The 12,407-nt window shown below is 40.2% G+C and overlaps 2 protein-coding genes across 11 annotated transcripts in view; one reads left to right on the forward strand and one right to left on the reverse strand.

Annotated features, from left to right (window-relative positions):
* The window catches only part of NRDC (nardilysin convertase), a 42,836-nt gene extending 38,455 nt beyond the window's left edge, over positions 1-4,381 (forward strand). For both annotated transcript variants that reach the window (XM_073357722.2, XM_073357723.2), the window contains 5 exons: positions 10-93; positions 2,644-2,734; positions 3,157-3,273; positions 3,694-3,783; positions 4,171-4,381. In XM_073357722.2, coding sequence (XP_073213823.1) covers positions 10-93; positions 2,644-2,734; positions 3,157-3,273; positions 3,694-3,783; positions 4,171-4,368 — 580 coding nt within the window. In that variant the 3' untranslated portion in view covers positions 4,369-4,381. The remainder of the gene's footprint in view (positions 1-9; positions 94-2,643; positions 2,735-3,156; positions 3,274-3,693; positions 3,784-4,170) is intronic.
* The window catches only part of OSBPL9 (oxysterol binding protein like 9), a 142,037-nt gene continuing 133,141 nt past the window's right edge, over positions 3,512-12,407 (reverse strand). For 5 of the 9 annotated variants that reach the window (XM_073357739.2, XM_073357740.2, XM_073357732.2 and 2 more), the window contains 8 exons: positions 11,344-11,428; positions 10,950-11,060; positions 10,448-10,511; positions 10,204-10,344; positions 8,071-8,149; positions 7,436-7,527; positions 6,932-7,067; positions 3,512-6,762 (listed from right to left, as the gene is read on the reverse strand). In XM_073357739.2, coding sequence (XP_073213840.1) covers positions 6,688-6,762; positions 6,932-7,067; positions 7,436-7,527; positions 8,071-8,149; positions 10,204-10,344; positions 10,448-10,511; positions 10,950-11,060; positions 11,344-11,428 — 783 coding nt within the window. In that variant the 3' untranslated portion in view covers positions 3,512-6,687. Of the gene's footprint in view, positions 6,763-6,931; positions 7,068-7,435; positions 7,528-8,070; positions 8,150-10,203; positions 10,345-10,447; positions 10,512-10,949; positions 11,061-11,343; positions 11,429-12,407 lie in introns of those variants that run through there. The other 4 variants (XM_073357733.2, XM_073357737.2, XM_073357738.2 and 1 more) reach the window with 4 other exon arrangements.

Consider the following 12,407-nt stretch of genomic DNA (forward strand, 5'->3'; position numbering starts at 1 on the left):
TGGTTTAAGCTACCATGTGTACCCGACCTGCAGAAATACATCTGGGATCCTCGGGTTCTCTGTTACTGTAGCAACACAGGCAACAAAGTACAAGTAAGTCTCTTACGAATTTAATAGGGGAGGGCATGTTAATGATTCCATCTTGTGGCCCTTTGAATTCTGTGGTTCTTCACAGCTAACCTCTGCAGATTTTGGCTGTAGTAGTAGTTGCTTACAACCATGCAAGTGCACAGCCAAATGGGCTATCAAGGTCTCCTGAAGGTCAACCGAGCACAAATAGAAGAAGAAAATTTCAGAGATGAGGATCTCCTCCTCCACTGAACACTCTGGGAAGCTGGTACACAGACCGTGTTCAAAGCTAGGGCTAATCTGAAAGCATCCCAGATGGACTCAACTGTTATGGTGGAATAGGTGCTCTTTCCTAAACTCAGAAGTTGGACTGAGTCTGATTCAGCATATAGGGCTTTAAAAAACAAACACAATATTTTGAAATGCACCCAAAAGCTACTTGGAAGCCAGTGGAGTTACAGGTGTAATGTGTTCCAGACAAGAAACCTGGCTTAGCAGGTCGGGTCACTGCGCTCTGCCCTGTAGTCAAAGCTTTCCGGTGTAGCTTCAAACACATTGATTATCTAGATCAGTGGTCCCCAACCTTTCTGTGGGAATAGCATATTCCTATTTCCCAGAAGACTGGGGCAGGCACCAGACACCCCGCTGCTGAAATGCCGCTGAGAAACAGCAATGCTTCTCTGCGGCGTTTCGGCAGGCAGTTCACCGGCGGCAGCATTTCGGCGGTGCGGTGTCCTGCGGGTGCACGCATCTGCCCCGACAGACGCCATTGTGCCCGCGGGCACCGCGTTGGGGACCCCTGACCTAGATCCTCATTCAGCAAAGTAGTTAAGTATATGGCATAAGTTTAAGTATGTGCTATTACATTTTGCTGAATTGAGACCATAAGCAGGAGCTGATAAAGAGACGGCCTAGATAACCACAACTCCTTGCTAGCAAAGGCAAAGCAGCACTCCAAATCAGAATTCAAACTAGGATGCAGGGAGGGATATTAACACTGGTTTGATAGAACTACTGCTAGGAATAACAATCATTTCTCTATTTTTGATCCCTTCGTTGAATGTATGGGGGAAAGTTCTTGAAGAATTTAAATATTGCCACTATTGAAAATAACGGTGGAGGATTTATTTATGGTAATGTAAGAAGTAAATAGGATGTGATGGAAAAAATGGAAAGATGGAGCTTAAATGTAAAGAAAAAATTTCATGGTGGTGAAATGTACATGGTTATGAAATAATATCCTAAGGAAAGCAGTGGAACCCCCATTGTGTGATTTCATTTAAAACTAAATTGCACAAAGCACTAGAGAATGTATGATAGGTAAGGCTATGTTTATGTCATGGAATTAATGGAAGTCTCAGAATCTGTGACCTGTGACATTCTCTGCTTTAGCCCCATGGGCTGCAGGACTCTGGAGCTGGCAGTCAGTGGGGCCCTGGCAGGGTTTCAGTGCCAGGCAACAGCCCCCTGCAAGGTTCCAGCAACTGCCAACCTGAGAATAGGTCTCAGGCAAGTGGCTAGATTTCCTCCAAATCCCCTTTTCTCTTTGGGAAATATGGTCACCCTGCAGCTTCCAGCTGTGGCAGGCAGAGGGGGAACCCTACAGCTCCCAGCCACCATGCTGGTGGGGAAAACCATGGAGCTGCAGCAGCAAAAGTCAGACAGGTCACAGCTTCTGTGAATTTTTGTTTATTGCCTGTGACTTTTTTACTAAAAAATAACCATGACACAATCTTAGCCTTATTGATAGGGAACAGTCCTAGAGTAGCAGGGAGATGGACTGTGTGTGGATTTAATATATCTTTTTATCTCCTATTCTAAGAACAGTTAAATCAAGATGAAAAAAGGTGACCTCATGACTGGAGCTACATTTGATTTGACTTATGACAATAGGTAGCTTTCACTGAATAAAACAACAAATCTAGTCTCAACTATGAAGTACACTTCTTTGAACTACCATAGAGATAATAGTTTATTCTTACAGAGCAGCTCTGCTCTGAAAAAGAAACCTGAAAAATAATTGTGTGGTGATTTTTCTGGTGACAATTTGGCCACAACTTAAGGCAGCTGGATAGATTCCATGTTTAGAAATTGCCAACCCTGGAGGGCTTATTTTACAGGTTTTTGAGCTGGCTCAAGAAGGTGAGAGGAGCTGCATATTAATATTCTATCTCAATAGTTAGACAGCTGGTAACAGTTGTCTTTCTTCTCATCTGCTTCACTGTCCCCATCCGAAGTACAACTATATTTGGTAATACTGTTGGCCCTGACAGATGATGAATCAAGCATTAATAATCTCTTGCTTGATATAGGAGTAGCACTGTCTTCCAAGTTCTTTCCTAGCTCTCTCTACCTTATTTCTTAAGGACTGGAAGAAACTGAAAATGGAAAGGTCTTCACATTGCATGTACCACAGCAAGGAGGGGGATGTTCTCTTCCACTAGGCCAGTGTGTTTTTCCCTGTCAGTGTATAATTCCTCAGGCAATGCTTTGCTGTTGATGTTAGTTCCCAAATTCAAAACTGGTTACTTATTGGAGTGCTATATATTGTGTTTCTATTCTTCTTTTTTCCAGCTCTGAATTGGTTGACAAGAAGATAGAAGATTTTCTTTCTTTCTTTGAAGAAAAAATCAAGCATTTAACTGAAGAAGCATTCAGCACACAGGTAAAGGGGACCGATCAACTACATAAGAATACCAATTAGTGAAGGAGTAGAGTCAAAACAGAACATACAATCTGTTTGCAGAAAGTGGAAGTACGCAGCTACATTAATATCTGCATCTGCCTGGTTTCTAGGAAGTGGTTGCATTGTACAGTCGCATCTCCTGAGGGTGCCATCTGAATTTAAGTACAGGACAGATTTTTCTCTTTTGTGAATTTTTACTCCCACTTGTCATGGAACTTTCACTGTTTTCTGGAAGTGGCCTTAAGGGGGACATGGCCTCATACAATGGACTCTAGGGCTGTTTGTAATTCAATAAACAGCCCAGATATAGACTGATGCCTGTTAGATTTAGCACATTCAGTGTTTGCTTTGCATTAGAATCCCAGCTCTCAAGAAATTCTAAGTGGGGTTGTCTTATACAGGTCACAGCTCTAATAAAGCTTAAAGAGTGTGAAGATTCCCATCTTGGAGAAGAAGTGGATAGGAACTGGAATGAAGTGGTGACTCAGCAGTATCTGTTTGACAGGCTTGCCCGTGAGGTAGTGAATTTGTTAATACTGCAAATAAAGTTTCTTGAATAGAAGTTTTAACCTCTTCGTAGCAGGTGCTTTAAATCACAAAATAGCAATGATTCAAATAAATGTTTGTTAGGTTGTATACAGATAATAGCCACATGGAGCCCTGATCCTTGAGGGCCCCAGAGTTTTACAAGATGTGAAGTTACTGTGCTTAAGAATGAGCTCCATGCAGAAATTAATGGTGACACTTGAAACAGAGTGTTGTAACAAACTTTATTTTCAGAGATTGTGGAAACTTAAACATGTTAGTGTTTCCACCACAAACTCTTGCTTTCAAGGCTTATAAATTTGGCTGCAAATAATTGCTGTTAAATGTTGGGAATTGGAATGCTTTTGAGATAGTGTTCAGCAGTTTGAAAAGTGTGCTCTTGTGGATTTTAGATTGAAGCTCTGAAATCCCTTACGAAAGCAGACCTGGTGGACTGGTTCCAAGCTCATAGAGGCAGTGAGAGCAAAGTACTCAGTGTACATGTGAGTATGGGTGGATGCAGTTCTAGATTGGACTAGATTCCTTCTGATAACTTACTCTTGTCCAAGCTCTGTATTTAAACTTGTCTTGCACTGTGTCCTATCATCATTTTAGAAAGACTTACATGAATTGAAACTAGTTAAATTTAACTAGGGTCTAGAAATAGTGTAACTGCCTTAAATCCATCTCAGGAGAGAACAAGCATAAATTAATGTGCTCTGAAAATTGCAGGGGAAAAAAATCACTGCCTAGGTTTAGTCTTCTACTAGCATATCAAGCTTCTGGGGGGGGGCAGACAATTGAAACAAACTAATGCTTCAAGACCCATTCATTTAAAATATTAGTCTTCCTGCTTTCTTTATAACAAAATCTGGCCTTTGGCTTTTCAGGTGGTTGGATTTGGAAAACATGAAGGGGACTCAGAAGTACCAGCTGTGTCTGATGTTCAGAACTCCTCATGTGGTGAAATACCTCAGCTAACTTTCTTACCTCCTTCCTCCTTGATGACTAACACCACTTCCATCAAGGACATCAAAGCTTATACATCAGCTCTGAATGTTCTCCCTTACCATAAAATATTAAAATAAATGTGTCATCTTGCCCCGCTGTAGTGTGTAATTTAAGTTATTTACTGTTTGAGAACTACAAATCATTTTGTCTCACCAAACTAATGTGTAAGATTATTCCTTAGCTTTTAAAATTAACCTTCCTTACCCTCTTGAAAGCTGGAACAACTTAATTTTTACAGCTGTTACAAGGAAAATGTTCCTGATATAAAACAACTGCCTATTCTTAAATAGCCTTTCTAAGAAATAGAATAAAGGCAAAAGAGGGAGAAGGTTACTTTCTGTAGCTGCATGGTGTTAAGTCTACACAAAGTATTAGTTTAAAAGTTTACAGATGGTTCAGCATGAATGCTAAAGTGAACTGTGCAATAATTACTGAAGGAACTGGTTAGTTGTCAGATACCTACAATGCACGCTCCTATTAACAAATGTGTTTAAATAAAAATGTCTATTTTCTATCCAGGCTGCTGTATATTATAAAAGACAGTCTTATCACCTTTTTTCAGATCTATTACTGCTGTGTGTAGTGAATGGGCCACTTAAGCCAGTTATAAAGTAACACTAACTCAAATCTTAAACACAAGTATTTAAATTTCATCATTAGCATTAACTGAGTTGTTGCTGATTTTTTGCCCCCCTCTACTAAAGCATTAAATAGGGTTGTCAGTTGTAATCTGGCAGTATGCTAATATAGGTTTAGACTGTAATTTATCAATTATTGTAGGATTAACAGTGTGTGGTCTAAATGCCACTTTACTGTCTACCAGTAGCTAGGGGCTATAAGGATGTGGTAAGGTGAATCTTATTTATCAATGCTGTTAAAAATGTAAACTTACTGCTACAAAACAGAGTGCAACAGACTAATACCAGTTGGAAATTGTACTTTGTCTTCCCCAGAACACTCACTCACTCGTTACCACCCCTGCAGTGATGGAGAGAGGTGAAGGAAAAGCATCTCTTTCTCCTCACTGCATCCTTGTGGTGGGGAAAGGAGAAGCCTCCATGATCATACATCAGGTGGCAAGGGAAATCCAAGGCTAGTAATACAAAAGACAAGTAGTTACTCTCCGTCACAGAAGAGCTGTCCTTGTTCTGCTGAGGGAGTGGTCCCTTCTAAAGCTTTTCTATCAGCTGCTGTTAGATTTCTAGTAACTTTCAAGCCTTTATACAAGTCTACAATGATGTCTAGTAATACAGTATGACTACACAAGTTAATTCAGGAGGGGATAAATCTGACTAGATTCTATACAGCACCAGAATAATCATTTTGAGTGAGTTCATCACTATCCTATTGTTTCCTCAAAGCTTAAACACTGTTCAACCCTTACACAGTTAGCAAAATTTTGAGAGCATATCTGGCTACGGCCAGCTTCCAGAAAAGTCCTGTTACTTCTCACTGCCCCTGGCTGATTCACTCCAGTGCATGGACATAATGAAGTGAAAAATCTATCAGTATTCTCACCCTAACACAGTGCACACTAAGCAGCAAATCAATGCTAGGTAAAGCTTTCAAAAGTACTTTACATGACTTAGGCTACAAAGTGCTTTTATCACTTGAAATGGGATTTAGAAAAATGTACTGGATTTTTATAAAGTGGTGATTTTTCACATACTGAACATTGGGAAAGTAATTTTTTTATCGTAGCAGTTTCAAAGCCGTGTTGCTGTGAATGGTTTTTATGAAATAAATACAAATCCAGAAGTTTGAAAAATCTATTTTATGAAGCTTTAAGATGCACTGAGTATTTCAATTGTAGTCTATGGTTACATTTTAATTTCTAAAATAAAAAAGTTTTGGGGTGAGACAAATGCCAAAAGGTTTGATTTTTATCATACAGGTGGTAAATAACATTTATGTAGATTTCTAACAAACTTTCCAATCAAAGGAATCCTCATATTTACACATCAAAAATGTTAACTGGATTTAATTAAGTGAAGTCTTGCATTTATATATATATTTATATATGTAGAGCCCCAGAATATTATGCAACTGGTACCAACTATGTCCTTTACAGTGGTTATACCAAGTGTATGCTTCCCATAACTTAGGCCCAGGTTTCATTGATGCTTCTGAAGCATGGGTGAGGGCTCAGCCATCATGTCTCTGAAGCTTGAATACACTATCTGAATGGTAAAGTCCAAAGCTACTGTCAAATAGTTAAGACATTTCCTGCTTTAATTGCTCATCTGCATTATTAAATCCAGTATCCCTGAGATAGGAACCACTGTAACTGGAGGGGACAGGATCTCCAAAATAAAGTACTTGATCATCATAAATTTATCATGTAGTTGTAAAATTCACTAAGCCAAGACCTGAATGTTTTAAGTTTTTATAACCACTTAATGTTTAGTGGCAGCAAGTCGTTTCAATAGTGGCTCGTCATAAACCCAACATTCTCCATCTTCATGGAATAACTAGAAGAAAATAAGGGGATAATTAAATGTAAATTTTTATGGAAAAGAATGAGGTAGAACACAGGTCGGGGTGCTGATGATAGAAACCATATATTCGGTGTTTGTTATCACTACTTCAGTTTAAAGGATAAAAGCCTTTCAGGTTTACATTATTTGAATAAAAGCTCACCCTTGTTTCCCACGATGTCTCTTTCTCCTTTCTGGCTCTAGCTTCAGCTCTTTGTCTTTCTTCCAGTCTGTGCTTTGCATCTGTGGCTGCATCAATGTCTCTGATTTTTAAGTTGTAGGTTACATCTTTCCATAGGCTAAAGAAAGAGAGGCTATTATTTTCAGATGTTGATTTAGGGGAGGAAGCAGTGCTACCAGGCTGTAGAAACATTTTTACTGAATCTTATTACTATAAATAAATCTGTAAAGCCTTTAACATGTTTAACTAAATCAAGAAAATTCTGAGATCCAAGTTCAGGTTCGTTTGTACTTATTTGGGAAACACTAATTTAGTTCAACGACCAGTTCCAGTGCTATCAGCTATAGCCCCACAGTGCTGATTAATCTGTATAGTTTGGGTACATTTAACTCTCTCAGTTTTTACAGAAGTTCTATTTCTAAAAAAATCCTCAGATCTATGAACAAGATAAGAAGCCTTCATCTGTCACTTTAATGAAGCTCTTACCAGCGGGATTCATATTCCTCTTGGTCTTCCAGTTTCTTTACCTTCTTCTTAATTGTAGGCATTTTCTTGGTATCTATAAAGACTACACTCTCCTAAACAGAGAAAGTTATTCTGCTGTTAATGTGTTTAAAAATAAAGAAAAAAGTAAAGTTTAGTCTAGCCTTTGTTCATACAATATGTACAGAAACATTTCCCTAACATTTATTGGCAGAGGACAGATAAAGGTCTGTTTCTTGCTTTAAGTTCTTACAGATTTCTGTAGCAAAAGCCTACAGAGTTCAGCTACCCTCAGAGCAATTTTAATCCAGTGTGAAAAAAATTATTCAACACCTACTAACTTTCAGGCAGCTTCACAGGAGCATTCTCCCTGTGCTTTTAACATCTAAACTACTGAAGTAAAGGAGTTTAAGGTGCTCCACTCTTCACTTTACCAGATCCTTAGTTTGACCTAAAGCCACCATTTACAAAAAGCAGGTGTGGAACTTTTACAGTAGTCCCTTAGTATACAAAGTCAGTATTTTCCATCCACAAGTATATATACATACAAAATGCAATGGCGTATTCTGACTTGCCAGCAACACAAATACCTAAACACACAGTTTCTGATAGAGTAAAAACAAGGTAAGTTGCTTTACCCCTGTTGCATATTTTGCATACATGACACCATTCCATTCACCTTCAATTGAGCAGAAGGATTTCTTGTCATTAGGAGAACTAAATGAAAGGAAAAGTAAAATAGTTAAATTCATTATTGCACTAAAAAACCCGCCTATCAGGTCCTTCTTGTCCTAATTACTATACATATAAATAGTAAGGCAGTGCTTGAACTAAAGAACAGAAAGTGTCAATAGAGATGGGAGAAAAATAGTATTATCTCCATTTTACAAATGGGAAAATGGGTGCAGAGAAGTGGTTTTTTTTTGTTTTTTTTTTGGTGTAACTGCACTGGTGCAAACTCTTAGATTGGCTGAGCCAGTGTAAAACAAGGTTTGATCCGGAGCAGAGTGTCTACCCCAGTGCACATTACCCTAATCCAGACAAGCCATACGTTACTAAATTCAATTCACAAACCTACAAACAAAAAATTTGTGGAGAACTACTAACACAGGGCAGGATTTTCAGAGGTGAAGATTGAGTGAATGTGTCCAAATCCCACTGAAATGCAATGAGATTTGGCTGTCTAATGCTTGTAGGCCTACCATATGAAAATCCCAGACAGCCTTAAAGTACAGCTAAGAGAATGAGGCGCATTAATATAGATGTTGCTGTAAACAGTCTTACACTAACAATATAATGTACAGCCCTTTGTCAGCCTCCTTCCCTCCCCTTAATTATTTGTATTACAGTAAAGTCCCCAGTCAGGATTGGGGCCCCCAAGGTCAGGGGTGGGCAAACTATTGCCCGGGGGCCACATCTGGCCCTTCAGATGTTTTAATCTGGCCCTCGAGCTCCCGCTGGGGAGTGGGGTCTGGGACTTGCCCCGCTCCCGGAAGCAGCAGCAGGATGTCCCCACTCCAGCTCCTACACGTAGAGGCAGCCAGGAGGCTCCACATGCCACCGCAACCCCCACAGCTCCTGTTGGCCAGGAACGAGAGCCAGTGGGAGCTTCAGGGGTGGCGCCTGCAGACAGGGCAGAGCCGCCTGGCTGTGCCTCCTCATAGGAGGCAGAGAGGGGACATGCCGTTGCTTCCGGGAGCTGCTTGAGGTAAGTGCTGCCTGGAGCCTGCACCCCTGACCCCCTTCTGCTCCCCGAGCCCCTGTCCTAGCCCTGATCCCCCTCAGCCCCACCCCAGAGCCAGCACCCCCAGCTGGAGCCCTCACCCCCATACACACACCCCAACCCCTTTCCCCAGTCCAAAGCCCTCTCCCAAACCCTGAACTCCTCATTTCTGACCCCACCCGAGAGCCCTCACCCGCTCCTGCACCTCAATTTTGTGAGCATTCATGGCCCGCCATACAATTTCCATACTCAGATGTGGCCTGAGGGCCAAAAAGTTTGCCCACCCCGTGCTAGGTGCTGATTTAACACTAAGTAAAAGACAATGCCTGTATTGAAGAGTTTACAATCTAATTTAAGGTGATGCAACAAATTATTATAACCAATAGGGGAAGGAAAAACGAAAGTATCAGTGACGGGATCATGTGCACAGACAGTCTCTAACCACAATAAGCGTGAATTCAACTACAAATCTAAATTTTATTAGACTCCCCGTACAGAGGCCCAGGCTGAAATGGAGATGCTATTCTATGTCAGCAACATTACAGAAAAGATCTTTTAGGAGTGGAACTAAAGCATAATCATTTCTATAATAAAGCTTTTGCTGCTAGGTACGTAAAATATAATTAACTATTCTGGCATATGGGCAGGATCCATCTATTCCTGCAAAAGGAGAGAGGAATATTTTTGCAGTAGGGCATGATAGATCCTGCTTCAAGCAGCTTTCCTTCCATCTTAATGCACATCTTCTGACTTGATATGCCCAGACTAATCTGGTGGCCCACAACTGGGAGCAATGACATGGATGTAATCTTTTGCTATAAGAAAAGGAGGACTTGTGGCACCTTAGAGACTAGCAAATTTAGTCTCTTAAGGTGCCACACGTACTCCTTTTCTTTTTGCGAAGACAGACTAACACGGCTGCTACTCTGAAACCTATCTTTCGCTATAGTTGGAGATATTGAGTACAGCCATCTAAATTACTCTTCTGAAAAAACAATTGTGAGCATTTACACAAATGGAGCAAGACTGAAAGAGAAAAAAAGCTTACAAAATTTCAGCTGTAACTCTATGCTTCTTTCCTCCATAAAAAGGTTTTGTGTGGAAGATGATGCTAGCATTGTAGCCTGTTTTTGAGCAACTAATACTGCATTCTCCACCCAGTTCTATCCATGGCACTGTGAGAATAGATCTGCAATGATAAACAATTGCACTTTTCAAAAACTTAAAAAGAAACAGGTGCTCACTGCCATCTCAAAAAATTTTAAAGACTAAGAGGTATAGCATTTACTTGCCTTCCATAACCATTGGGGAAAGTCAAAATATAGTGCTCATCATAATCTAGGCATGTCACACAACCTGTCAGAAAGAAAAAATTACTACTGTACTAATAATCAACAGCACTTTTAGAGGACATTTCACATAGAAATCTCAAAACACTTGACAAACGTAAGCATTACAAAAATAAAGAGGTTAAAGGCCTGATTTTTGGAGGGGCTGAGCACCCATCATTCCTATAGCTTTCAATAGGAGGTGTGGACATTCACCACCTCTGAAAAGTAGCTCACTCAAGGACAAGCGGTGTCCGTGATGCACTGGAAATGGATCCTGGGTCTCTAGCCACTGACAAGACTGCTACAGCAGCTACTTGGTCAAGTCATCAGAAATTTTATTGAGCATGAGTAATACATTGCAGGAAGTTTGTAGAAATTGCTTTTTCTACACAATTAAAATTGAGTTAACATTAGTTTCTTAATGCTCAAGAGTTTACCTTTTAAACTACATACACACACTTACCTTGCCCTATATTATGAACACCAATGGACATCCCCAAGAATTTTGACTTGGTCCAGATGTGAGCATTGAATTGTATTCTCTTGCTAAAACACTCGGCATAAAATGCTGAAACTTAAGAAAAAATGTAATACAACAAGACATTTATAATAATTAGAAACAATTTTTACATCCAGATAAATTACAAGATATTGCAGGGGAGGTGAAAGGGATGGAGAGAAAGAGCGAGACTTTGCAATTTACTTTCCAGAAAAATGATCTAAGGAGAGAGAAATGTCAGACTGAAAATTCATTGTTAAACAGAAAATATTGATTCAAGGTCAAAACTTAAAAACTGACTTCACTGTTACTCAGTTCCTGTCCAATAGTATAAGACTCCAGTAGCATAGCAACTTACTTGGAGGGTGGTGAGAGACCTGCTCTGCTACAAATGTTACACTGTTTTTGGTAACCCAAGGTATTGGTCCCTCTGAAACAGGCTCCTGCAAACAAGTTAAGAGTTGCCTTCGTTTGACATGGTACATACAGTTTTCAAAAATATCTAGGACATGGTCCATTGAAGTAGCTTCTATGAAAACTATCCATCTCTTAACACAATTTTAGAATCCTAACATGGTGCAGCTTCCACATAGTTGTCGGTTTGCTGGTTTGAAGAGGAAAGGTATGTACCCACTGATACCGGGCCTTTTAGAGAACATCCCAGTTTCTGGAATCAATTTGATTACAGATACATATATAGTGTTTGGAAGGTGCTCAGGGATTACCGTGATCGTGCATAAATATCTAGGATAGATGACTTCTGAGTTCACACCTTGCTACCTAAAACCCCTATGATACATTTTATATCTTCCCAGGCTGGGGAATTCTGAGTGAGCTAGGAGGGTCTGAGAAGCTGGCACTCGTGGAACCAGATATGCTGCATTTTAAACTGCTGCAGCCTTTCCTCTAGCAGCAGAAGGGAGTCCTGCTGCCTCTGGTCCATCCACACAGCTGACACATCCGAATGCTTCAAGCTGCGCTTCTCCAGCTTGCCCAGGCTTTGACCGGAGAACAGAGGGCTCGTCTTTCTGTTTGTGACCAGAGGAGTGCTGCAGTTCATGACCTTTATCTGACAGCCATGTCTGAGCAGAGTGCAGGAGGAAGAGAGAGTGCCGCAGAACTGGATTTCTGACTCTCTCTCTCCCTGTCATTTAATCTCAGGACCTAGATCTTTGGAAAGATTTTAAAATATGAAATGCTCTGTCCTTCAAAATCATGGGTAAGATTTCTAAGAGGAAAATGAATCCAGTTTAGGGTCAAAGGTTAGTAGCAAAGAGGAAACCCTGTTAAAGCTGCTGATCTAGACTTCAAGGAACTAGAAAAAGGACTATATCTGCAGTAATTAAGACCAAGAAATGTATCCCCTTGGGACTGGACAGAATTAACAGATTACTTTCTGCATGTCAAAGGATTCTTAAGAAA

This window comes from Lepidochelys kempii, chromosome 8, assembly GCF_965140285.1.
Source record: "Lepidochelys kempii isolate rLepKem1 chromosome 8, rLepKem1.hap1, whole genome shotgun sequence".
Lineage (NCBI taxonomy): Eukaryota > Metazoa > Chordata > Testudines > Cheloniidae > Lepidochelys > Lepidochelys kempii.